General features: G+C 42.6%; 1 protein-coding gene across 3 annotated transcripts in view; it reads right to left on the reverse strand.

The window, feature by feature from the left end:
* Positions 1 to 2,094: 2,094 nt before the first annotated feature.
* Positions 2,095 to 26,069, reverse strand: part of cog1 (component of oligomeric golgi complex 1) — a 28,128-nt gene continuing 4,153 nt past the window's right edge. For 2 of the 3 annotated variants that reach the window (XM_058653602.1, XM_058653604.1), the window contains 13 exons: positions 24,859 to 25,040; positions 21,796 to 21,972; positions 21,035 to 21,191; positions 19,630 to 19,840; positions 18,938 to 19,301; positions 17,531 to 17,961; positions 15,620 to 15,766; positions 7,171 to 7,332; positions 6,426 to 6,550; positions 5,537 to 5,645; positions 4,532 to 4,647; positions 3,233 to 3,305; positions 2,095 to 2,295 (listed from right to left, as the gene is read on the reverse strand). In XM_058653602.1, coding sequence (XP_058509585.1) covers positions 2,158 to 2,295; positions 3,233 to 3,305; positions 4,532 to 4,647; positions 5,537 to 5,645; positions 6,426 to 6,550; positions 7,171 to 7,332; positions 15,620 to 15,766; positions 17,531 to 17,961; positions 18,938 to 19,301; positions 19,630 to 19,840; positions 21,035 to 21,191; positions 21,796 to 21,972; positions 24,859 to 25,040 — 2,392 coding nt within the window. In that variant the 3' untranslated portion in view covers positions 2,095 to 2,157. Of the gene's footprint in view, positions 2,296 to 3,099; positions 3,128 to 3,232; positions 3,306 to 4,531; positions 4,648 to 5,536; positions 5,646 to 6,425; positions 6,551 to 7,170; positions 7,333 to 15,619; positions 15,767 to 17,530; positions 17,962 to 18,937; positions 19,302 to 19,629; positions 19,841 to 21,034; positions 21,192 to 21,795; positions 21,973 to 24,858; positions 25,041 to 26,069 lie in introns of all 3 variants that reach the window. The other variant, XM_058653603.1, reaches the window with a different exon arrangement.

Below are 26,069 nucleotides of genomic sequence, written 5' to 3' on the forward strand. Positions count from 1 at the left end.
TCCTGAGATTTCTAGTCAGAATACTGAGATTTTAAGTCAGAATCCTGAGAATTTAAATCAGAATCCTGAGATTTTAAGCCAGAATCCTGAGATGTTAAGCCAGAATCCAGAGATTTTGAACCAGAATCCTGAGATTTTAAACCAGAATCCTGAAATTTTAAGTCAGAATTCTGAGATTAAAGTGGAAAACTAATAATCTCCCGTACATACACACCAATGACTTTACACTGACTTTTACACACCATGGCAATAATATGTTAATCATCATATGAATTCAGTGTCTCTGTCAGGTATAGTGCTACTACTATATAGTGTATATATACAGTATATATACATATATATATATATATATATATATATATATATACACACACACGTGTATGTTTAAATGTATACTGTGTATATATATATATTACATATATACATATATGTATATATATATATATATATATATATATATATATATATGTATATACATACAGTTGAAACCAGAAGTTTACATACCCTATATAAAAAGACACATATGCTTTTTTTCTCACTGTCTAACATGAAATCAGACAATCACTTTTCCTGTTTTAGGTCTGTTAGGATTACCAAAATTATTATTTGCTAAATGCCAGAATAATGAGAGAAGGATTTTTTTAGACAATTTTTTATTAATTTCTTCAGTCAGAAGTTTACATATACTAAGATTATTATGCCTTTAAACAATTTAGGAAAGCCCAAATGAAGATGTCATGTCTTTGGAAGCTTCTGATAGGTTTATTGACAGCATTTGAGTTCATTAGGGACACACATGTGGATGTATTTTAAGGCACACCTGAAACACACTGCTTCTTTGTGTAACATCATGGGAAAGTCAAAAGAAATCAGACAAGATATCAGGAAGAGAATGTTGGACTTGCACAAGTCTGGTTCATCCTTGGGTGCAATTTCCAGATTGATTCAGAAGCAGTATGCTTCGGGTCATTGTCCATTTGGAAGACCCGTTTGCGCCCAAGCTTCAACTTCCTGGCTGATGTCTTGAGATGTTGCTTCAGTATTTCCACATAATGCTCTTTCCTCATGATGCCATCTATTTTGTGAAGCGCACCAATCCCTCCTGCAGCAAAACAACCCCCGACATGATGCTGTCACCCCCGTATTTCACAGTTGGGATGGTGTTCTCAGGCTTGCAAGCTTCCTCTTTTTCCTCCAAATGTAACGATGGTCATTATGGCCAAACAGTTTGATTTTAGTTTTGTCAGACCACAGGACATGTCTCCAAAAATGAAGGTCTTTGTCCCTGTGTGCATTTGCAAACTGTAATCTGGCTTTTTTATGTTTTTTTTTGAGTAATGGCTTCTTCCTGGCAGAGTGGCCTTTCAGCCCATGTCGGTACAGTAGTTGTTTCACTGTGGATAATGACACACTCTTACCAGCTTCAGCCAGCATCTTCACAGTGTCTTTTCCTTCTGTTCTTGGGTTGATATGCACATTTCAGACCAAAGCACTTTAATCTCTGGGACATAGAACCCGTCTCCTTCCTGAGCGGTATGATGGCTGGACATTCCCGTGGTGTTTATACTTGCGTATAATTGTTTGAAAAGATGAACGTGGCACCTTCAGGCATCTGGAAATTGCACCCAAGGATGAACCAGACTTGTGCAAGTCCACAATTCTCTTCCTGATATCTTGGCTGATTTCTTTTGACTTTCCCATGATGTTACACAAAGAAGCAGTGTGTTTCAGGTGTGCCTTAAAATACATCCACAGGTGTGTCTCTAATTAACTCAAATGTTGTCAATAAACCTATCAGAAGCTTCCAAAGATATGACATCTTCATTTGGGCTTTCCCAAATTGTTTAAAGGCATAATAATCTTAGTATATGTAAACTTCTGACTTTGAAGAAAGGAATAAATCTCTCTCATTATTCTGGCATTTAGCAAATAGAAATAATTTTGGTAATCCTAACAGATCTAAAACAGGATTTCATGTCAGACAGTGAGAAAAAAGCATATGTGTCTTTTTATATAGTGTGTGTACACTTCTGGTTTAACTGTATATATAGCCTTATTGGCCTGCTTTGCTTGAGAGAATAAAGATAAACACACTAAAGAAAACAGAATTTATTGAACATATTCTTTAGACAAAGCTCAGTAAAAAGTGCAGTGGGATTATTTGGCCATGCCAGAAAGCCAGCTCAGTTTGAACAGAGACGGAGCTGCTGTGTCCTCGTCCTGATTGGCCAGCTGTCTGAAGAGGCTGCCCGGCCGGAAGCTGTCCTGCACCTGTGCCACAGAGGGGGGAGGAGCCTAAAGGGGCAGGGACGGATAAAGAAAAAAAACACCCATCACACACACACACTAAAGCTTTTGTGTGTTCATGGTTTCAGAGTTCACAGCCTGACACACACACACACAGCACACAGACCAAAAACAAGCAAACAATTAACATTTTCATACAAATATTGTTTCCCAAACGATGTTCTCAAACGATTCCGTTTGGATCATTTCTTTGTTTTATGGACAACATTAACATTTAACATCCCTATGGACATATTAACCAGGGTTCCCACACCTTGGTTGACATCAAATTCAAGGACTTTCCAGGAGAAGTTCTCTCAAATTCAAGGACCAAATTTGCTGACTCAGATTAAGATGGGAGGACAACTTGTAAGAGTTTGATTTACAGCCGCTCTGCTTGTGGACAACTGACTCATCTACGTACAACGCAGGGCATCAAAGAGTAGGTGGCGTCGGAGAGCTAAGTCGGAGAGCTAATAGTTCTCCCCAAATTTCGTTGTCCACAAAATAACGACAATAAAGGCTATTCTATTCTAGGTGGCGTCGTAACAAACAAGGGAGACATTTACCTAAATATCAACTCCACGTCTTTCTTGGACAAATTCAAGCACTTTCAATGACCCTCAATGTCTGTTTAGAGTCAAAACCTGTGTTAACACACTGATTGTTGTTTGTGTCGTTGGGAAGAATAAAGTTAGTCTAAATTTGAATCTGCTACGAGTCCAATCATCACATGGCATGAGGGAAAGCAACACACACACACACACACACACACACACACAGAGAGAGAGATATACACAGTGATGAACTTGCCTGTGTGTGTGTCTCACACTGAGAAAAGCTGGAGGACAGAGGACATGAAGAGGACATGAAGAGGACATGAAGAATAATGGAGACAGTGAAGTAAAGCTGCAGCCAGCAGAGGGCAGCAGTGAGTGTTACTCACCAGCTGGTCACAACTCCTGGAGGACGTCCTTGACTTCCTGTCATTGGACATGCTGAGTGGCAGCAGGCCGAACCTGCAGAGACACCAGATATCAGACAATGACAACGAGACAAATGCTGCTTTGAACCAGTGAGTCACTAAGAAGTGGTGGAGAGAAATAAAGGTGGAGACTGTCTCTCTGTAGGGGAGAAGAATATTTGTTACACAGTGGGAGAATTCTGTGCTGTTAACAGCAACATAGTTGAAAGCGTATAAAATGACTGGATCAGACAGGATATGTGTACATACTTGAGTTTGTCATACTGGTATCGTGGTATCATGGTATCGCGATATTGTGGTATCATTGTATCGTGATATCGTGGTATCATTTTATCGTGCTATCTTGGTATCATGGTATCGTAGTATTGTGGTATCATGGTATCGTGGTATCATGGTATCGCGATATTGTGGTATCATTGTATCGTGATATCGTGGTATCATTTTATTGTGCTATCGCGCTATCGTGATATCGTGGTATCATGGTATTGTGATATTGTGGTATTGTATCGTGGTATAATTTTATCGTGCTATCTTGGTATCATGGTATCGTAGTATTGTGGTATCATGGTATCGTGGTATCATAGTATCATGGTATTGTGGTATCATGGTATCGTGCTATCGTGGTATCATATTATCATCGGTATCGTGGTATCATGGATCATAGTATTATTGTATCGTGGTAAAATTTTATCGTGCTATCATGGTATCCTGGTATCGTGGTATCATAGTATCATAGTATCGTTGTATCATGGTATTGTGGTATCATGGTATCGTGGTATCGTAGTATCGTGTTATTATCGGTATCATTGGTATCGTGGTATTGTGGTATCATGGTATCGTTGTATCATCGGTATCATTGGTATCGTGGTATCATGTTATCATCGGTATCATTGGTATCGTGGTATCATGTTATAATCGGTATTGTGGTATCATGGTATCGTTGTATCATCGGTATCATTGGTATCGTGGTATCATGTTATCATCGGTATCATTGGTATCTTGGTATCATGTTATAATCGGTATCGTGGTATCATGGTATCGTGGTATCATGGTATCGTGCTATCATATTATCATCGGTATCATTGGTATCGTGATATCATCAGTATCAATCGGTATCATCGGTATCGTGGTATTGTGGTATCATGGTATCCCTAAATTGAACAACCCTACAGCTAATCATGTAACCAGCACGCCGCCCTGTAACCATAATCGATGATCGATAAATGATTATAAACAAAATATAAGGATGAGGCCTCTGACCTGATCTGGCTGCTGGCCAGTGGCAGGATGTTGTAAGATTCCTGAGAGTTGATGCTGCTGCTGCTGCTGCGAGACACAAACTGCTTCTCTGAGGCCGTCAGCAGCCCGAGCAGCACCTGAAACACACAGCACAGACTGTCAGACCCAAGCCAGGGCTCACACAGTGAATTCATTGACCCACGGCCCCCGAGTGGGTCATGATGGTACTGCGGGGGGTGAAAGGTCATCAAATAAACATAAATAAATGTGTGTATGTACATATATATATATACATATACATATATATATATATATATACATATACATATATATATATATATAACCACCAATTGTAGTGGTTAGCACTCTCGCCTTGCAGCAAGAAGACCCGGGTTCGAGCCCTGGTTGGAACAAGGGCCTTTCTGCATGGAGTTTGCATGTTCTCCCCGTGTGTGCGTGGGTTCTCTCCGGGTTCTCCGGCTTCCTCCCACAGTCCAAAAACATGCAATGTGGGGATAGGTAAATTGGCCACTCTAAAATTGACCATAGGAGTGAGTGTGAGAGTGAATGGTTGTTTGTCTCTATCTGTGTGTGGCCCTGTGATGGACTGGTGAACTGTCCAGGGTGTACCCCGCCTATCGCCCGATGTAGCTGAGATTGGCACAGCACCCCCGCGACCCTCTGGCAGAGGATAAAAGCGGTAGATGATGACTGACTGACTGACACATATATGTATATACATATACATATATGTGTCAATAAAACACATATGATGTGTTCTCTCTCTCTCTCTCTCTCTCTCTCTCTCTCAGGTGACAACATTAAGATTTCAAATTATAGTTATTTACTTCCATTCCTGAAAAGAATTATAAGTGTTAGTGGTTGATTCATTTGTGACTTCTCAGAGAAGTGTAGTGAGTGAGGAATAAAGAGGTGAATGATGGGAATCATGTCCTGATTTAAGGTTAGCCTCTCATGTGGACCAAAGTGGTTTCTCTGATGATAAAGGCTTAAAGAACAAAGTACCGAGGTCCTCTGGGACAGACGGCTGAGGTTGGCGTTCAGCAGAGGTGTGAACACGTCCAGGTCAAAGGGGTCGATGAAGCTCTCCAGCCAATCACACACGTCGTGGAATCTGGAGGAGACAGAAAAGGTGATTGAGCTGCTGACCTTTGTTATTCCTGGTGTGATCTTATGTTTATAAGATCACTTCGAGCCCAGGTTCTGTCAGTGTGTCAGTGTTTTGATTCATGTTTTAATAGCCTCAGCGTCTCCACATGGAAACAGTGTTCTGGGTGAACCTGAGAAATACTGAGCTGTCAAAGTTAAAGCATTCTTACCAATGTTCCATCTTCCTCACACACTGGAATAGTGACTTTAGAGTAAGATGGAGTGAGAGATGAGGTGACTCTATTATTATTATTTCATTTATTGTTATTTGTTTCATTTTCTACAGTAGAACGACTTCATAATAACAAAACAAAGCAACTTTTATAGAGACTTGTATACTAACTACTATTTCTTCATTTACTTGATTATTTCAAACCTAAACCTGAGGAAACACAATCTACTTGACAGTGTTTGCACTTTGTGGGAGTTGTGGTTCCGTTGCCGTCTTTGTTTACAGGGTTCCCAAACCTTGGTTTACATCACATTCAAACTTTTCAGGACCAACTCCCTCAAATTCATGGAGTGAATGTGCTGACTCAGCTCTGCATGTGGAAGTGATTGTCCTTGGCACGTTGGTCAAAGTCTCTTTCTTAACTTTACTTGCTCATTGTTCTGCACAGAATCTCAGAGACACTGCTCGTAATCATGTGGCATTTTACCTAAAGATCAAATTTCCTTCACTTCCTGGTTGACACACTGTTGTAGTTCTGATGATGAGCTGATTGAGTGAAGGAGGACGTGATACCTGGGGTCTGGATGTGAGCGAGAGCTCCTGCTCTCCTCCAGTCTGCTGCCCAGCGTGGTGCTGAGGTACCGCAGATCAAACAGCAGCTGCAGGGCTCGGTTCTGAGTCATGGGAAACACGTCGTCCTGCAAGACAAACAGGCACACACGGGAATGAAAAGAATGGGGATTAAGAAAATTCCCCTTTAAATTTAGTGTAAATTTCCAGAAACATTCCATCTGGATTTATAATGAAAGTAAGTGGAAATCATGGCTGAAAGATTTAGTTGAGTCATCAGCAGAGACATGTATGCCTCAGCAGCCCTGCAGTCAGTCATGGTCTATATTAACAGTCTACAGTTTACATTCATCCATTCACCCATTCACACAGCTCATCCATGTGCAGTGTGTTTGTACTGGAACATTAACGTCAACACTAATGTGAACAAAGTAAAAACATCACAACACATTTTACTGCTGCCTTTATCACTCAGTGTTCATTCACAGCTCCGTCAGTCCATGGGCTCAAAACGCTGATTTTCTACAGTATATGGACTTTGGTGCAGGAGAGTGAGCGCTGCCATTTAAAAACAGTCATACTGTCATACACTTAACAGTCCAGTGTGTACATTTTGGGGGGGATGAATAAGGTGAGTGACTACACCAGGAACTGTTTCTGAATGTTATACACTGTACCTTTAAGCACGTGTGGACTTCTCATTATTATGATCTGAGCATGTGTGTGTGTGTGTGTGTGTGTGTGTTACCTTGGTGTGGTTCTGCTGTGACAGGCTGTGGTAATGATGCAGAGCTCCTGTCAGACACGTCTGCAGCAGCTCGTGCTGCGTGAGCCGAGGCAGAGCGTGACCCCCCACCCTGTTCACCTCCACACACAACTGGAACAGCAGCGACTGCACAAACCACGACGGCTGCAGACACACAACATTTACACATTTGTGAGTGTGTGTGTGCGTGCATGCCACCTCCACACACTATCAGGGCCATTTTATGCCAGCACACTATACTGTTGTGTCAAAACCTGGTTCACTGAGCAAAGAGCCACAATCCCACCAGCTAACAGATCCCTGACACTCCAAACCTGCAGGGGGCAACCACATCAGTTGTGGAGCCCCAGGTAACAGGAAGGAAGTACCTGAGGAATACAGGAAGCATGGTGTGAAATGTTTGGAGCTGGTTAAGTCAGCTTGCCTGCTCCTGGAGACACCTCACGGCCATAGCTCCTGATCGACAATTGAAGACACCGCTGGTATAGTACAGTAGAACTTGAAGTTTGGAGGCTATGCTTCCCAAATGCCTTTGATTGTGTGTTTGTGGATGCAATGTTTTAATTTAAGTTGAGTAATTTGGAAACTTCATTATATGATTTATGATGATAGAGATGATGATTTAAAGTACTTTGTTACTGGTACTTTAATCATAACCTTTGGTGTTGCTTTGGTACTTTATTGATTAACCTTTTTAAAGTAATTTGAGTTAATTAATCTGAACAAGTCTTCGTTTATCAAGTAACATTAACATTATTATTATCATCAATCATTATTCTTTATATTAAGAAGTGTGAACTGAAATTATCTGCTATTAATGGCTTTGTCTTTCTGTTTATCCTAGGTTATTAACCTATTCTGTTACATCCTATTTCCCATTCATCCCATTCTGCCCCAAAATAAAAAACTGAAGATTTGAGTTGTCCGTCGTTGTCCTTCAACAGTTGATCAGCCGTTTGTCAAATTTGGGCAGAGCTGTGGTCAACAAATACACACTACAACAGCACATAACTTGACAGTTAATAACCATTGTGGACAGTGAGGACAAGGATTAAAGGCCTGAAGTCAAGCTGTCGACGCGAAGGACTGGGAACTCTTCACCATGGCGGAGGAGGCTTTTGGCAAAACAGTCAAGCAACTGAAGCAAGAGAGGACCTCAGCTAAAAGTGCCTTCACCAAACAGGCAAACTACCTGAGCAAAGCGGCAGATGGCCTGGTCAAACATGAACTACAAGAGGAGTTTAACAAGTTCAGTTCCCTGGCAAGGTGTGTCAGCGATGCGAATGATGACTACAGGGTTGGACTACTGGCAGACACTGAAGCAGGAACTGAGAAGGTTGAAGAAGTCAAGCTCGACATGCACCAGCAGGCTGAGCTTGAAAAGACAATAGAAGAGTGTGATGCGAGACTGGGGGACATCCTTGAAGCGGTCCAATCCAACCTCTGGCCAAGATATGGTGAAAAAGAAGTATACTCTGCAATTGAAAAAGCAGAAGAAGCCTGTGAAAGAGCCCAAGCAAGCCCCATCACTGCTATCAATAGAGACGGCTTTGAACTGCAGCTGAGAGGAGCCATGAGGCAATAGCGAGCCTGAAAGACTGGGAAAAATTCCACATGATCAGACAGCACACCTGAAAGGCAGATTAAAATATTTGAGAACGGCTTCCGGTTATGGTGCGGAGTGGTCGTGTTTCGGAGCTCCTCCGGGGAATTTGCTCAAAGTGGTCAGCTGAGCAGTCTTAATTAACTCGTGCATGTACCTCCAGTTTCACTAATACAACGACTGCTCCAATGGCACCAAAACCGCCCAAGCAGACGCAAAAACTTTTGAAGTTTGACTCCACGCTGGACCCTCCGAAACAAGCTAATGAAAAAGCTGGTAGCGCTGGCGAAGTAGCCTTGGGGACTAAAGTAACTGATTCTGTCCAAATTCTGACTGCAATTCAGTCGTTGAGGGATGACTTTGTGTCGAGCTTCGACAGGCTCCTAAATGCGATGCAAGGGCAAAAGCTGACGTGAAAGCGATTACAGACCGTGTAACGGAAGTTGAGGTCAGAATTAGCACCGACCATGATGACATCGCGTCGCTACTAGCGGGCAACATGGCCATGAAAGTTACTATTAACGAGCTAGCGATCAAGATTGACGACCTCGAAAACCGAAGTCGATGGTCCAACCTACGCCTGGTGGGCATTCCCGAAGGTGTGGAAGAGACTGACATGTTCCAAGTTTCTTGAGGGATGGCTGCCGAAGGTGCTTGGTGCCGATACTTTTCCTGGACCCCTGCTAATCGAGCGAGCCCACAGGCTCAGTAGAGCTAACGAGGCTAGTATGGCTAACGGAGCTGGACCACAGCGATCGGCTCGACCCAGGGTGGTGATAATGAAACTACTGAACTACGCGGACAAGGCACGAATCATGAGAGTGGCCAGGCTGAAGGGACCTATACTGCTGGACAACCAGAGAATAATGTTTTTTCCTGACGTCTCTGCGGACCTTCTCAAGCACCGGAAAGCTTTTGACCCAGTGCAAAAGGACTTGGCTGCCCTCTCCATCTCGGCCTTGCGATACGGAGTCACTCACCCGGCTACACTTCTGGTCACCTACAAGGGGAAACGCCATACTTTTGACGCGGTGAGGGCGGCGGAGGATTTTGTGAAGGAACTGAGGAGCCAGCAACATGAATGTAGGTAAAAGAGGCACTTGTCACCACAGCACACCCTTTGTCATAACATCTCGGCCCAAATAAGGCGACAAAAAGCTTGATGAGATTAAAACAATCATATTATGAACAGGGAGAGAGGGCAGGTAAGTTACTTGCATGGCGCATAAAGCAGATGCAAGCCGAAAGGGCAATAAACGCCATCTTGACAGATAGTGGAGATGCAACTTCAGACCCAAAAGAGATAAATGACACTTTTCAATGTTTTCTCAGCCCCAAGCCAACAAAAAGATTTTTTAGATGCACTAAATTTTTACCTTGTAGATCCATTGGACCATAACCTTGAGATTGGGGAAATATCTGAGGCCATATCCAACTTTGGGGGAGGTAAAACACCGGGGCCAGATGCAATTCCAATTGAAATATATAACATTTTTAAATCCAAATTAATACCGCCCCTACTTAATATGTACAAGGAATCATTTGATAATGGATCCCTCCCTCCTTCTCTAAACACAGCAATAATTTCATTGTTGCTGAATTCTGGAAAGACACCAACCCAGTGTGGGTCCTACAGACCGATTTCTCTTCTAAATAATGACCTTAAGATTTTATGCAAAGTGCTGGCAAGGAGTTTGGAACGAGTCTTACCTCAAATGGTCCATTTGGATCAGAGTGGATTTGTACAGGGCAGACAGGGCTTCCACAATACGAGAAGGTTGTTAATATTTTGTTTAAAAATTCTGGCCTCCCTGACCACTCTATCCTGTCGCTGGACGCAGAGAAGGCCTTCGATAGGATAGAGTGGCAATACCTTTTTGATGTCTTGCAAAGATTTGGTGTGGGTGTAAATTTTCTCAGATGGGTTCAGCTTTTGTACTCCAACCCACAAGCTGAAATACTAACTAATGGTCTTGTATCAAGGTCATTTAGGCTTAATCGAGGAACAAGACAGGGCTGCCCCCTCTCTCCCTTGCTCTTCGTCCTGGCTATTGAGCCACTGGCCATGGCAATTCGCAGGCATGCTGGCATTACAGGAATTAAAGTCGGAAACATAGAACATCGTATCTCATTGTACGCGGATGACGTTATTTTAATTTGTTCCAGATTGGAGAAAACACTACCTAATCTTCTGAATTTGCTGAGAACATTTGGTATCTTTTCAGGATACAAAATAAAAAAATAGTAAATCAGTGAAAATGTTTCTGACAGAAAATGAGAGAAACAGTCCCCTGATCCCTACACCATTTACTGTGTCAAAACAGGGATTTACTTATTTAGCTGTCCAAATTACCCCTACTATTGACAAAATTATTTCAGCTAATTATGACCCCCTTGTGGATAATGTCACACAATTGATAAATAGATGGACCAAATTACCCATATCCTTAATCGGACGCATTAATATCATAAAAATGTCAATTCTAAGTAAATTTGTATACCTCTTCCAGTCAATTCCACTCTCCCCAGCTCCTTCCTTCTTTAAGTTGCTTAACAAAACGTTCACAAACTTCATCTGGAATAACAAACAACCTACACTTAGACTTTCCTTGTTGTATTTACCATATGACAGAGGTGGACTGCAATTTCCGAATTTCTTATGGTACTTTTGGGCAGCGCAAATTAGAGCCGGTATGTTTTATTTTGTCAATGACCACCCTCCAGCCTGGGTTGCGATGGAATCCCAGAATATCACTATACCATTGCATTTGTACATGTATTCGGCAGATACAAAGAAGCTTCTGAAAGATACCAAAAATCCTTTCTTGAAAAATACGAGAAGGATTTGACAAAACGGTTTTCCCAATTCTCACCCATTTTTGGTAATGATGATTTTCTCCCAGGCAGGGCAGACCCGGGTTTTAAACTCTGGTCCTCCAACGGTCTAGCTAAAATATCTGATTTGTATAATGGTAAAGAATTTATGTCATTTGAAGACCTTAAGTTCAAATATGACATTCCTACAAAACATTTCTTTAAATATCTTCAAGTCAGAAATTATGTTCTATCAAAGCAATGCAACAGCCTAGCGCTCCACCCTTGTCTACTTTAGAAGACATCACTTTAAAATGTGCTTTATAATATGTTTGTGGACGGATCTAAGGAGTCTTCAAATAATATTTTATGGGCCTGGAATAGGGATCTAGGTGAAAGGGTATCAGAGGAAGAATGGTCAGAAGCCTGCTCTTTGGTAAAAACACAATCTATAAAACACACATTCTATATTGTTACAATATAAATGGCTGACTAGACAATATATTACTCCTGTCATGCTGCACCATTTTAATCCCAATATTCCTGACACATGCACTAAATGTAGCCATCAGAAAGGGTCGTTATTTCATTGTATGTGGGGCTGTCCACAGGTTACACGCTTTCGGAGAGGGGTACTGAACATTATTGGCCGTATTATTGGAAAAGTGATGCCTACTGATCCTAAGCTGTGTATCCTAAATATTTACCCTGACAATTTCGTGATAACTAATGATAAAAAATCTTTAATTGGTATGTGCATTTTGGAGGCTAAAAGGTGCATTGCTAGGTCATGAAAAAAGCCAACTGTCTGTGGCATTTCTGAATGGTTAAACGGAGTGACTTCCTATTTGGCACTGGAAAAGATAAGTTACATCATAAAAACAAGATCGATAGGTTTTGGAGTATTTGGAAGATTTTTTATAATTTCCTGGAAAATGGAAGTATACGGATTGGAGGGAGTGAGGACCTGATTTGATTGTTATTGTGGCTGTGTCTTTATTTATTATTATTATTATTTCTTTTTTCATTTTTTTTTTTTGTTCATTATTATTGTGTAAATGCATACTTATATGCACTTGTGTAATTTCAGTATTCTGGTGTATCATATGTGTAAATGGATGCAGAATTTGTCACAAATTTTCATCTCGGTTTCATGTAATTTTAATATAACTGTTAGATCCTTTTGTTGTGGGAAGGTGGGGTGGGGGGTGGATGCGTTTGTGTGATTGTTCTGTTTGGGTGCGCTGTTTGTGCATGCTGTTTGTTTTGTTTATCTATGCTGTAAAAAACAAAAAACCCAATAAATATATGTTTGAAAAAAAAAAAAAGAACATTCAGCAGCAACCTTGAGGCCAGAAGAGCAGAATTCCTCACCGCACAAAAAATTGCAGAAGAGGAAAGAAGAGGATCAGAGCCTCAACTGATGGCAGTTCCACAGCCGGTTCCACAAGCAGTGGTGAGAATAAAGCCAACCAGTCTACCTTAATTCACTGGGTTCAAGAGGAATTTCCACAGATGGAGGAAAGACTGGGAAAGCCTGCAAAAGCAGGGGGAGCCGACTGGCTCAGTGGCGGTAAAGAAGTTCCAACTCCTTGACAGTGTGGAAGAGAGGATATGCAGAGACCTGCGGCTACAACAGTGCTGAAGACATATTCAGAGTGCTTCAAAACAGGTATGGAAAGAAGCCAGCAATTGCCTTGGAAATAATTGAGGACCTGGAGAGGACCCTCCCTTAAGTTGTACCAGCCTCATTGACTTAGCATCAGACACCAACTACATCACTCACAGAGCTGCCAGAAGACTGAAACAAAGTGAAAAGATCACACTTGTTGTCCATGGAGTCGGAGGCATGGCCATGAAGGTAAAGACCAAAAGATACTTACTCAAGGTAAGAGTCAAGACACCCAGAGGCACGGAGAGAGCTCATGAGCTGATCAAACCGCAACAACTTAAGAAGTTTTTCCCTGACACCAGCCTGGAAGACCTTCACAGACCAGAGCGCGTAGAGCTTCTCATCAGCCACCGTGAAGGAAGACTCGCCCCACAAAGAGAAAAGGTAGGAGATCTTGTCCTTTGGGAGAGCCCTTTAGGAAAGACATTCGGCGGAGCGCATCTAGACCTCTTTGAAGTAGGGGACATGGCCCTACACAACTCTGAGACTCACTTTGTACGATCGATGCACAGTGAAGTATCAGGAAATTGCTGAAACCAAAAGCACAGTCGCTGGCAAAGAGTTCTTAGACTGGTGGAAATGGGACAGCATTGGAGCAGCCTGCGAACCCATGTGTGGAGGATGCAGATGTGGTAACTGTCAACGGGGAGGTAAAGACATGACTCTGAGTGAGGAGAAAGAACCGGAGATTATCAGACAAGGCCTCACCTACGTGAAAAAGGATGCGCACAGTCAGGAGGCTCACTGAGACACAAAATACCCCTGGATTGAGGTTCCCTGGCCAAGAACAGAAATGCAGGGGAGGCCACTTTTCTACAGACAGAGAGACAGCTCAAGAAAGAACCAGAGTGGCGGGTGGCATACACAACTCAAGTCCATGAGATGGTGGAGAGGAGAGCAGCAAAGAAACTCACCAAGGAAACCATCGCTGACTGGAAAGGCCCAGTATGGTATGTCAGCTACTTAGTGGCGCCAAACCCACACTCCATTACAACACCTGTGAGACTAGTATGGAACAGCAGCCAGAAGTTTAGAGGGCTCAGCATGAACAAACTCCTTCTGAAAGGGCCTGATGTTCTCAACCCCATCAGAGCAGTGTTATTGAGATTCAGAAGAGGAGTCCATGCTGCTCTAGGTGACATCATGAAAATGTACAATTCTGTGTGGCTTGAAGACCTGGAGATGCATCTCCACCGATTTCTCTGGAGAGAGAGAGTGAAGATGGAGAAATTGAGGAATATGCCATCACCAGAGTTAACATTGGTGATCGACCAGCAGAACAGTCGAAGTGATCCTGAAAGCAGGCGGATTCTTCCTCAAGCCGTGGGTCCGGTCAGGCCAAAGTGGGAGGCAGACAAATGCATCAGAACATCCAGAATCGTCGGATCAAGTCTTCATTCTTCCCAACCAAAGGAGATAAGGAGACAACAGAGCCCTTGGAGTTGGGTACCTGGTCAAATCTGAAAAACTGTATCTCATGGCTTCAATCAACTTCTCAAAGAGAAAAAAGAAGATGAGAATCAGCCAAAATCTTCTTGGAGAAGAGGTAAGAGAAAAAACTGCATAAAGACTGAAAAACATGCGTGCGATAGGCGTGCGTACAGACACGCGTATTGCGAGTACACCAAATAATAGTCTCGCAACTGAACTGCGTTCTGTCCACATGAGCGTCGTGGAGAGTGAACCCCGACAGGAGCGGCAAGAGAGAACTGAAATGATTTGATATACTTATGTTAATTAAACAGTTTTAAGTTTAAAGAAATAATTAATTTCTATTGAGTTATAAATGTTATCTGTAATTTCAAGAGCAGATTTAATTTCTGTTCGTCAATGAACACATTTTCTCACTTGTTAGAATTCATATTTCGCTTCCTCATCACCTGTATTCACATTAGACATCTATTTATTTTCAATTTGTACTTTGATTATGTAAATTATATGTAAATTAAATATGAACAGTCAAAATGACCACTATGGTATTTCTCTACATTATTTATGCTGGTTCGAGTGTTAATGATAAATTGATAAAAATTTTAGAAGTGGTGGGGTCAAATATGTTGATCGCCTATCATATGTGGTGATGTGGGCATTTAATAATTGTAAATTCTGGTCATAACGCCCATCTGTCCATTGAAAGTGAATGAATTTACACGTTAGAGGTTTGATGTCATCGCATAGACGCTGTACACACGTTTTTAGTATTAAGTGTGCTGGCATTAAATGCGCCCCATACACACACAACTGGAACAGCAGCGACTGCACAAACCATGACGGCTGCATACACACAACATTTACAGTAGATGTGTGTTGGAGGAGGCGGTGTCATCGAGCAGCCGACTCACCTGCACAGGAAGACGGATTTTGGACGTGACGCTGCTTCCAGACTCCGCCTCTTCCTGTATCTCCAGGTCCTCCCAGTTTGTTGCCGTGTTGAGGATGACACCAGCAGACTGTGAGTGCAGCACCGTGCCAAACTTATCCAGCAACACCTGTGACCACACAACACACCACAACTCAACCATTTCATCTGTGACTGTCTTAACATGCAGGTGTAAAGTGGAAATATACCAGAAATATACAGTGAATTTCCAAGGGAACTTTGGTTTGGGAATTTTGGAAATATTCAAAACAGGAAACTTTCTATTAAAGCCCGCATAGACCGGAAGCTTCAATTAACGCTAATCCTCACCACTCCTCTCACCACCGTAGCGCCTCCTGGTGCGGGCACTAGTCCGGGCACATCCGGTTGCGTACATTCAACCGCAGAAGAAGAAGGACTACTCTCGTTGTAGCTGCTGAGATGCAGAGCATCCACCGTGCCAGAGGGGGAGCTGTGTATCTGAGAGCTGGCCTATCTATTACGTCACTTCCAGGTACCTGGCCAATCACAGGACAGTGGGAAATCTCTCGTTGGCTGGCCAACGAGAGCAACACAGTCCATATTCTGGGGGTGTGGTTTTGGTCTGAAACAGCGCGGCTGACGAGAGTGTCAGTGAGGAGATATTTTGATTGGCTCGTTTGCAGCGATTGGGACGTTTTTAACCGTGAAAACAAGTTATTATATGTAAGTAGACCTCCATAACTAACATATGTGTGTGATACGACATTCAATGTCACCTTTAATTAAGAATTAACTGGAAAGTTTGGATCATTTAACTGTGTAAACTGTGGGGAAATAAGATGTGAGCTCTAGAAAGAAAGGCTTCGTAAAAATGAAAGCAATGAGATCTATAAATGTCCACGTGTCCACGTGTCCTACTGTTTGCTACTGTGGTCTATGGAAAATTGCTTTCTGGGCCGCATGAGTATGTTGTGTTGCAGCTGTATTGTACTGAATGAGCAGATCAGTGATTTTGCATTTTAGCCACGGCTGCCTCCATTATTAAGCTCAGGTGTGTCAGAGTGAGCGGGTTTACAAACTTAAGTTTCCAATTAGAAAAGGTTGTCAAACGCTGAGATAAAGTAGTTAACGTACTTCTTTCTTTCTAATTCTTGTTTTTCAGTTCTTGACGTCTGAAAAAAAAAGCCCTTCACTGTTTACTCGTGCGTCATTTCCTCTCACAACAGTTTTCTCTGCTTCTTCTTCACATGAGCCATGATGAACGTACCTGTGTGTATCTGCGTGTATCTGCCTGTACCTGCGTGTACCTGCGTGTACCTGCGTGTACGTGCGTGTACCTGCGTGTACCTGTGTGTACGTGCGTGTATCTGCCTGTACCTGCGTGTACCTGCGTGTACCTGCGTGTACAGTGCCTTAAAGCAATTTGTGTTTCTTGCGAGACCCAAGACCTCCTGATTCTGAGGACTCTGGGTTGTGGCCCTGATCTTACAAGGCAGGTTTTCCCCTAACAGACATAGAGGGCAGTGGACATTTAAAATTCCAATGACTCTGAAGCTGTTAAATGAGGGTAAAAGTCCTGCATAGCTCCACTTTAAGTGGCTAAAACCTGCTTGCTGTTTCCTTCTTGCCTCAAAAACCTGAACCCCCCCTTTAATATGAAAAGAATGAAACTCCAGTCAAACTCAAATCAACAAACACTACTTCACAGATCAGTCACGTGAGAAACACAAACATGGTCAATAACAACACTCTCAATGCTATTCAGCGTAGCTAACGATGTGCTAACTGCGTGCTAACTGCGTACAGTACGCCCCCTACATCCCAGCCCCCCTACATCCCAGCCCCCCTACATCCCAGACTAAACTGAGTTGGACTAAATCCTCTAGTCCATGGAAGGCACCAACAATCTAACCTTGGAGAGGGCGGAGCTCCAGATGCGGTAAGCCTCCATGCTGCAGTTGAGAAGCTCCTCCTTTAGCCCCGCCCACTTGGTCTGGGCAGGGCTGACTTCTGTAGCTGGCCTGGCTTTGCCCAGCTTCTTGGTTTGCCTCGGGGTGGCTTTGACCCTGGCCTCAGAGCCACTCTGCTTTCCCAGGATGCAAAGCTTCAGGTTAGGACAGAGCTCACCCATGGACTGGCACAGCCTGGCCATGAAGAGGACAGCACTGAGGCGGGAGGGGCTGGGGTCAGGCGAGGCCGCGGCCAGCTCTGCATGGATGGAGGACAGGATGTGGTGGACACAGGTCAGGGAGCCTCCACGCAAACACTCCTCCACAGCCGGAGAGTCCATGAAGCGGTTAAATGAGGAGGGTGATGAGGCGTCAGCAGGGACTGAGTCGGAGCCTGTACAATACACATGATCATCATTTACCAGCAGCTGGTCACTATCAGCCACTTTAAACTTACACTAGAGTGAAAACACATGTTAGAACGAGTTAGAAACATTAGCATGTTAATGATGGAAAGTGACTCAGTAAGAAAGTATGATGTTAAGGAATCATGTGAGATAAATGTGAGATAAAAGTGAGATAAATGTGAGATAAACGTGAGATTAATGTGATATTAATGTGAGATTAACGTGAAATAAATGTGAGATTAACGTGAGATAAACGTGAGATTAATGTGAGATAAGCATGAGATTAATGTGAGATGAACATGAGATTAATGTGAATCAAATATGAGATTAACGTGAAATAAATGTGAGATTAAAGTGAGATAAATGTGAGATTAATGTGAGATTAACGTGAGATTAATGTGAGATAAACATGAGATTAATGTAAGATTAATGTGATATTAATGTGAGATTAACGTGAAATAAATGTGAGATTAATGTGAGATTAACGTGAGATTAATGTCAGATTAATGTCAGATAAACGTGAGATTAATGTCACAGACAGTGGACTGATGAGAAAACTATAACTGGTTAAGGATTAGGCATTAACTGGTTATGGTTAAGGGTTAGGTATTAACTGGTTATGGTTAAGGGTTAGGCATTAACTGGTTATAGTTAAGGGTTAGGCATTAACTGGTTACGGTTAAGGGTTAGGCATTAACTGGTTAAGGGTTAGACATTAACCCTAACCCTAACTAACCCTGGGTAACCCTAACTAGCCCTGGGTAACCCGAAACACAACCGACTACAATAGAGGACATCCAGCTGCTCCTTTTTCCTCCTTTGTTTGGCAATTTATCTTCAATTTCACCTAATTTTTCCACTGGACTTTTAAACTATTAAAAGGTCTGAAATGACTTTGACACATTCCTGTTCAAACTAAAAGTTTAAAGTGTTCTGACCAGTGGGAATAGAGGATGCACCTACCTGTTTCCTGGGAGGGAAGGTAGTACTGGAGGTCCTCCAGCCTGGCCTTCAGCTTTGCATCCATGGAAGAGCAGAAGTTCTGGACACAAGGTGTCAGGGCCTGGGTCTTCATGGCCAGGCCACTCCTCTGCTGCTGCTGCCTGCGCTGGGACACACTGACCCAAGCCGCATCACTCAGCAGGTCACCTGGAGACTCGGACCAGAGGAACGAGGCCACGTCCACCTCGTACTGAGCCCTGCGGTTGCAGCTGGGGTTTGTACCTGCAGGGCTTTGGGTGGTCTGACCCTCCAGGTCCCTCACTGCTGAGACAAGGTGCTGGACAGAACTGGACGAGATGGCCTCAGTTTCCTCTTTTGTGATGGCCTTGAGGAATAAGAGGAAGGAAATATTGGAGGAATATAATATGAACAATACATATGAAGACAGGACTGTAACTGTGGTGAGGGTAATAAAGAACTTCCTCAGCTCAACTTTTCATGAGTTCAGAGAAACAACTTGTTTGCAGCTTTATATCCTCGCATCTAAAAATATCCAGATGATATTTAGAAGCCTTTCACAAATATTGATTTGATTTATATCATGAGTAAATTCATGTGAAATGATGTCAAAAAAGTACATTGTCATAACATTTGTTTCCATGTGGCTCAGCTCTACTAAACACTCGAGACAAACAAGGAAAAGGAACGCCAACCTGCAGGCGCTGAAGGAAAAGCTGCTGAAGGAAGTTGTCCCAGACAGCCAGGGGGCGCTCCAGGAGCCGCTGGCACACCGCGCCCCAGTGCTGACTGATGGAGTCAGTGGAGAGGAGGTCCCACACAGCGTCTCTGATGGCCGCCAGCCCCTTCAGGCTTTTCACATAGACCAGGAGGCTGCCAACACCACGGCAGATGTCCTCCTTACACCTGAGAACAGCCATGTGTGATTATCAGCCATGACTGAATGCTGGTCAGACGTGTGCAGTACATGTGACGCTCAAGCATGTTTTCTGTCAAACCTCACTTAACAAATGCATTGGTTTCACACAGAAAGTGACTTGAATTGGACTCTTTTGTGTATGAGACAGTCAGAATGACTGCTGATGATATGTTAAAGACATTTACTCTCAAAAGTACAACAGAAATGTTTGATTGTTTCCGTCAGTTCACAGACTGTATGACTCATTTATACAGACTGGGCTCTGAATTGTGAATGAAATTGTTATTATTTAAAATCATCTGCTGTGACAGACAGTACCAAACAATTATTTTCATCATCGACTGATCCATGGATTCTTTTCCACTTCATTGATTAGAAGTTTAGTCCATAAAATGTGTGTTTGAATTATTTCTTTGTAAATTGAGTGTATGTGAGAGTGTGATAAACTGGTGACCTGTGACCTTCACCCTCTGTCAGCTGGCATTGACATCATGTGGAGGTGAGAGCAGTAGAAGATGAGTTCATTTGTGATTTCTTTGTTAAATGGATCAAATAAAGCAGAAAATACTCACATTTAAGAAGCTGAAAAACCGGACAACAGCTGATTAGTTTTGATTAATAACTGATTCATCGTTGCAGCCCTAGATCATGATGCTGTCTGCTCATTACAGCTAATGGTGGTTAAAGCTGCTGATGTTTTACAGGGTACCTGGATTTTCTCCTGGCACCTGCTGCTGGACTTAAAAGCCTTGTGACTCCACCCACTCCCTCTCCTCGCAGCCAGGACCAGCAGCATGGCCCCCAGACACCATCTTGTTTTCCCTTTGTTACTTTGGTTACAATAAACTTACTTTTCTTACATTAAGCTTTGTTTAGTAACACATGTTGTTTCCCTTGAGCCGAGGTCATAACAAGCCGGACACTTTGTCGTTTAGAACCCCTGCAAAAATGTTAGAGTGACTGAAACTGTATTAAATCAAATGTGTCGTACACACACACACACACACACACACACACTGCAGCTGGGACCCAAACCTGGTCCACACACTCAGTGTATGTTCTAGATTTCCCATCCAGGATTTTGACAAATAACAATGAGGAAAACATGAGATTTGTGCATGCATTTGTGTCCTGACAGGTTCCATGTCTGTATGTGTAACGTGTCAAAGGAAAGCACTTACGTGTTGATCCACTGCTGCAGCGTGTCCCGCAGCTGCTCTCTCTGGATTGGCTGAGCCAGGGTGCGGAGGGCGGGCTGGAACTCAGTGATGGAGGGAGGCAGGTGCTTGAACCAGCCTCCTGTGCTCTTCTCTTCCTGCAGCACCTTCCGGACTTTAGCTGAGGAGGCAAGATGAGAGGGAGGGGGGAGAGTTCAGAGCAGAAGTCCATGAGAGAGAGAAGTCAACAATAACATAATCTCTCCGTTAATCCAAGGATGGACTACGCCTACACAAGCTCTAACATGGCTGCCGGTGGTTTAGGGCTTTATCTGCATCATCTTTTGTTGTTAGACTGACTTTTTCATTAGAGAAACTTCTGTGTATTTTATGACACACACACACACAGGAGCTGTTGATCCACTGCTGCCTTCATCACAAAGTTCAAATGTCTTATTTGGTGACTTTGGGATTTGAATTCCTTCATAGACCAGCAGCGCCCGTGTCCATGTGAGTGCGGAGTTCTATAAATGCTGAATTCCTCGATGGACTTTGGTGCAGCAAAGTAAGCAGTGAGATCTATTAACAGCCAATTTATTCATATTACATATCATCAGCAGGTGTAGCTGTCTTTAGCTGAGCCTCCGTCATTTTAGAAGCTGTCAACAACAATCATTCTCCAACTTCTCCTACAACATGTTCCTCCTACAGCCTGTGCATAGTGAGGCATGTGATATTATGGGATTTCTGAACTGAGTATCATCAGTGTCTAATCCAGTCCAGACCTGCAGGACTGATGGAGGTCACATTCTCGAGGATAGAGAAGAGCATGCCGCAGCTCAGAGCGCCCTCTGCAGGCCTGGGGACTCTCTCTGGGGGCAGGTAGAAGACGGCGTAGGCCTGGAACAGGGTGGTGACCAGCAGCTCCACCAGGCTGCACACCTGCGCCTTGATCCCTGCACCTGGATAACAAAAATAATCACACATCACTTTACTGATGGTGATAACAACATTAAAACTAGGTGTGGGGGTGACAGTATCACTGATGCCCTAATTCATCTGTTAATCGATGAAAATGTTGATCAACATGCTGATGCGTCGCTACGTCCACAAAATTTTATGATTCATTTGTTAAATGGAGCAAATAAAGCGTTCTAAGAGTTCTACTCATTCAAAAACCTCCTTCTTTCTTTCCTAAGACCACAAAGCTTCTCTCTAGTTTTATTTGGAACAACAGGAAGCCAGGACTGAGCTTATACTTACCTCATGATAGGGGAGGTTACAGTTGGTATTACTGGGCTGCCCCAGGTCAGGGCTTTTCTGTAGTTTTCTAAAGATTTGTTCTTGCCCTGATTCGAAATTGAAAAGGTTTGGTACTGAAGAGCTAATTATATTCAGCATCTGTCAGGAAATGAAGGAAAAGTATTACTCATCCTTTTGTAAAAGACTTGATTGTTGTTTGGCACGTGGAATGTTGGATGGCAATAATGACATGGCTTTTAAAACAGTAAAACTACAGGATGTATACGAGAATGTATCACAGAAATGAGAAGCTTTATCCTGGCTCACTTAAACAAGTGGTGCAGTCAGTGCAACAACCTCCACTCTCACAGCAGAAGACAACTGGTCTTCTGCTGGTCTTCTGTGGAAGACATATCCACTTTCCCAGACAACTGGGAAAGTGGATATGATTATTCTGCCGTATGTTCAAGATGTTCAAAGTGTTTATACAAAAGTGTTTAAACAAAACTCAATAAAACAAAAAAACAACAACACTCAAATCGTTTCATTGATTATTAAAATGGTTGCAGATGAATTAAGTAACACATTAATAATCTGTTGCAGTGCGATATTCAAATACTGAATATTCAAATAGCATTTTTGCTACAAAGGTCTGTCATAGTTAGTGGACTGAACTGCGTTTCATAAAGAATCAACAGCAGCAGCTAATGAACCCATGACTGTGAGACGGCTGATCAGCCATCGATCACAGACGTTTGAATGTCTGAATCACGGATCAGTGGCAGGACAGAATGTGAAGGCATGTTATACAGCGCTCTACTCTTCACATGCTGCCAGCTTTACTTTAGTTTAGTTGACAGGGACCATGTACAGAACCAGGTCTTTACCAGGGACCATGTACAGAACCAGGTCTATACCAGAGTTAGCTGAATAGCTAATTTGCATCTGTGGTCCCTGGGCAGGCAGTTAAAAGACAGTAAAAGACATACAGTGCTCATGAGCACACCCCCTTTGAAAAGTACCATTTTAAACTCTCAATGAACACAAAAAACATTTTCAAAATGTTGACAAGACTAAGTTTTATATAACATCTGTTTAACTTATAACATGAAAGCAAGGTTAATAATATAACTTAGAGAACAACATTTTTAGTTTTACTCAAATTAGGGTGATACAAAAATGAGTGATGCAAAAATGAATGGCATGCATGCGTGCCGTCCCCGACGGCAACCTCTCCTAAAGCCCAGGCACATAAAAGCCCGCCTAGAGTTTGCCAGGGCCCATGCTGACAAACTCTGGATATCACTGTAATATGCTTTTTAAAAGATAATTAGAATCAATAATTATGGGCACCATGTTATTCCCCTCTCCAGGTTGTTGCTGTGCATTTATAAATACCAACTGTTTTACTGACATTGAGAGTCAGACAGTCAGTGACTGTGTGTAGTACTGCAGTGAGTCCTGATGCAGCCTGATTTCTATCCTTAGCATGTGTAGATAACTGTGTCGTCAGCATACATTTCTACAGAGGCAGGTCATTAATGTATAAGCTAAATAAAATTGATCCTAAAATTGATCCCTGTGGGACTCCAATGGTGCTATTAGCAAAACAAGAGCATGCATCATTATTTCTGGTGCACTGCTTTCTTGAATCTAAATAAGATTCCATCCATGAAAAGTTAAACTTGGACAAGAGAACATTATGATTTACAGTGTCAAAAGCTTTTTTTAAATCAGAAATAACACCAACAACACCTCCATGATCAAGGCTGGATTGAATTTGTTCAATAAAACAGCAGTTTGCTGTCCCTGTTGAATGATTTGTCCTGAATCCAAATAGCACAGAATGCAGTGGGAAATGGCCTTGATTTAAGTCAGCTAGTAACATCAGTTACATCACAGCTTTAAAAACAGGAGTTATCACTGCTGACTACCAGGCAACAGGTCAACAACTATGTTTAATTCACAGATTAACCAGATGTGTAATTGGAGTAGAGAGGATGTTTTTATACTTCCCACTTTAGCCTTAGTGTTCTTAAACTGGCGTATGGTTTTAACTACAGATGGTTCTGTCACCTCAGAGAAGATTATCATTTGGTGGTGTAATGCTCTTCTCTCTAGGACCAAAGCTTTTTGCCAATTCTTGAACACAATCAATAAAATAAGTATGAAACACAGAAGAGAGCTTAACTATATCCTGAGTTAAGGTCCCCTGCACTAGTAGTTCAAACCCTTTATCTCTATTATTATTATTATTATTATTATTATTATTATTGTTGTCCTTTTTTAAGACCCTGTTAATGTGTCTGCTGTGACCTCTGGAATCATTGATGATATTGATAAAGAATGTTGCTTTAGACTTTCTCAATTCTCTCACAACTTTATGACGTCATTGTTGGAAAGTTGTCCTATCATGAGCTAAACCCGACTTAACTGCACTGGGTAAGAGTGAGTGATATTTTTACTGAATTCACTTTTAACTTGATCTATCATGGTCATTAAGCTCTTAGAAGCAGAGAGTTGTTTAAAGCCCTTTTAGTTTCCAAAACTTAAACCTTTGTTTTGTTAGCTTCCTTCATATAAAGGTGTTACAAAGACAAGAGTACCGTGCTGTGGTTGGTTGAGTAGCTGATGGATAGAGGCTTTCCGGGCCAGCAAGAAGTCAGCCAGGGCCTGTCGTGGTGAGCTGTCCTCCAGCAGCATGGTGGACACCAGGGCCTCGGCGATGGCCTGGTCCGACACGGCACGTCCCTGCAGCAGAGACCTGCTGTCTAGCAGAATGGTGGACCTGCAGAGAGACAGGCTGATGTTCACTAACTTAACTTAACTTAACATTCATATGGATTTAAGTTTGTTTGTTTGGAAGATTCCATGACAATTCAGAAAATCTTTTAAATATAAGCCATTTCCACATCTTTTTACTGTCTGCTAAAGCTACCAGCTAAGCTAACAGCTGAGTCTGCAGATGATGATGTGTTCTCTATGGTGTAGAACATTCCTATGTTTAATGTCTACAGTAAGTGCTGCTAACTTAAAGTTAAAGTGGCAGTGTTTGTACGGTGCCAGTGATGTCGGGGAAGGTCATTCCGGTGTAGGGAGCGCTCAACAAGTCTTGACTACAAATGAAAGCACCAACACTTTTCAGATGTTTTAAAGTTGGCTCAGAAGGACAGTTTAGATTGTTGTCATCTCAGCACGACCAGTGAAGTAGGGCTGTAACAATATGCAATATGAAACCGAAATCGCGACACTCAGATCCACGATCCGGTGTCGCAGTGTTTGAAGGCGGAATCGTGACACACCCCTTCCAACTCCCAGAGTTATCCCTCACGTTCAGATCCAATGAATCATGTGATGCCTGCCTGCAAAAGTTGAGCTAGTTGAAGAAGAACGTGCGGAAACATGGCAACCAGAAATAGCGGACCCTCCCTCTTCGTTTAAGTCAGCAGTATGGCAACATTTCAGCTACCCGGTGGAGATAAAGGACGGCAATCGTGTAGTCGACAAGACCCACACAATTTGCCGTAAGTGCTTTAAGAAGCTTCCTCAAGTGAAGGGCAACACAACCAACATGGAGATGCCTATCCTAAGGCACCATCCAGAAATCAATTTAGCTACAGCACAGAAAACAACCCAGCAGCAGCAGCCTACACTGCCTAGTTTATTACAAGCAAAGTTTCCAGCGAATTCAGATCGAGCACAGAAAATTACAAATGCAATTGCAATTTTTATGGCACTGGATATGCGACCCTTTTCGGTTGTTGAAAACGAGGGGTTCAAGTATTTACTCAGTGTGCTCGAGCCGCGTTATGTACTA

This window comes from Solea solea, chromosome 16, assembly GCF_958295425.1.
Source record: "Solea solea chromosome 16, fSolSol10.1, whole genome shotgun sequence".
Classification (NCBI taxonomy): Eukaryota; Metazoa; Chordata; class Actinopteri; order Pleuronectiformes; family Soleidae; genus Solea; species Solea solea.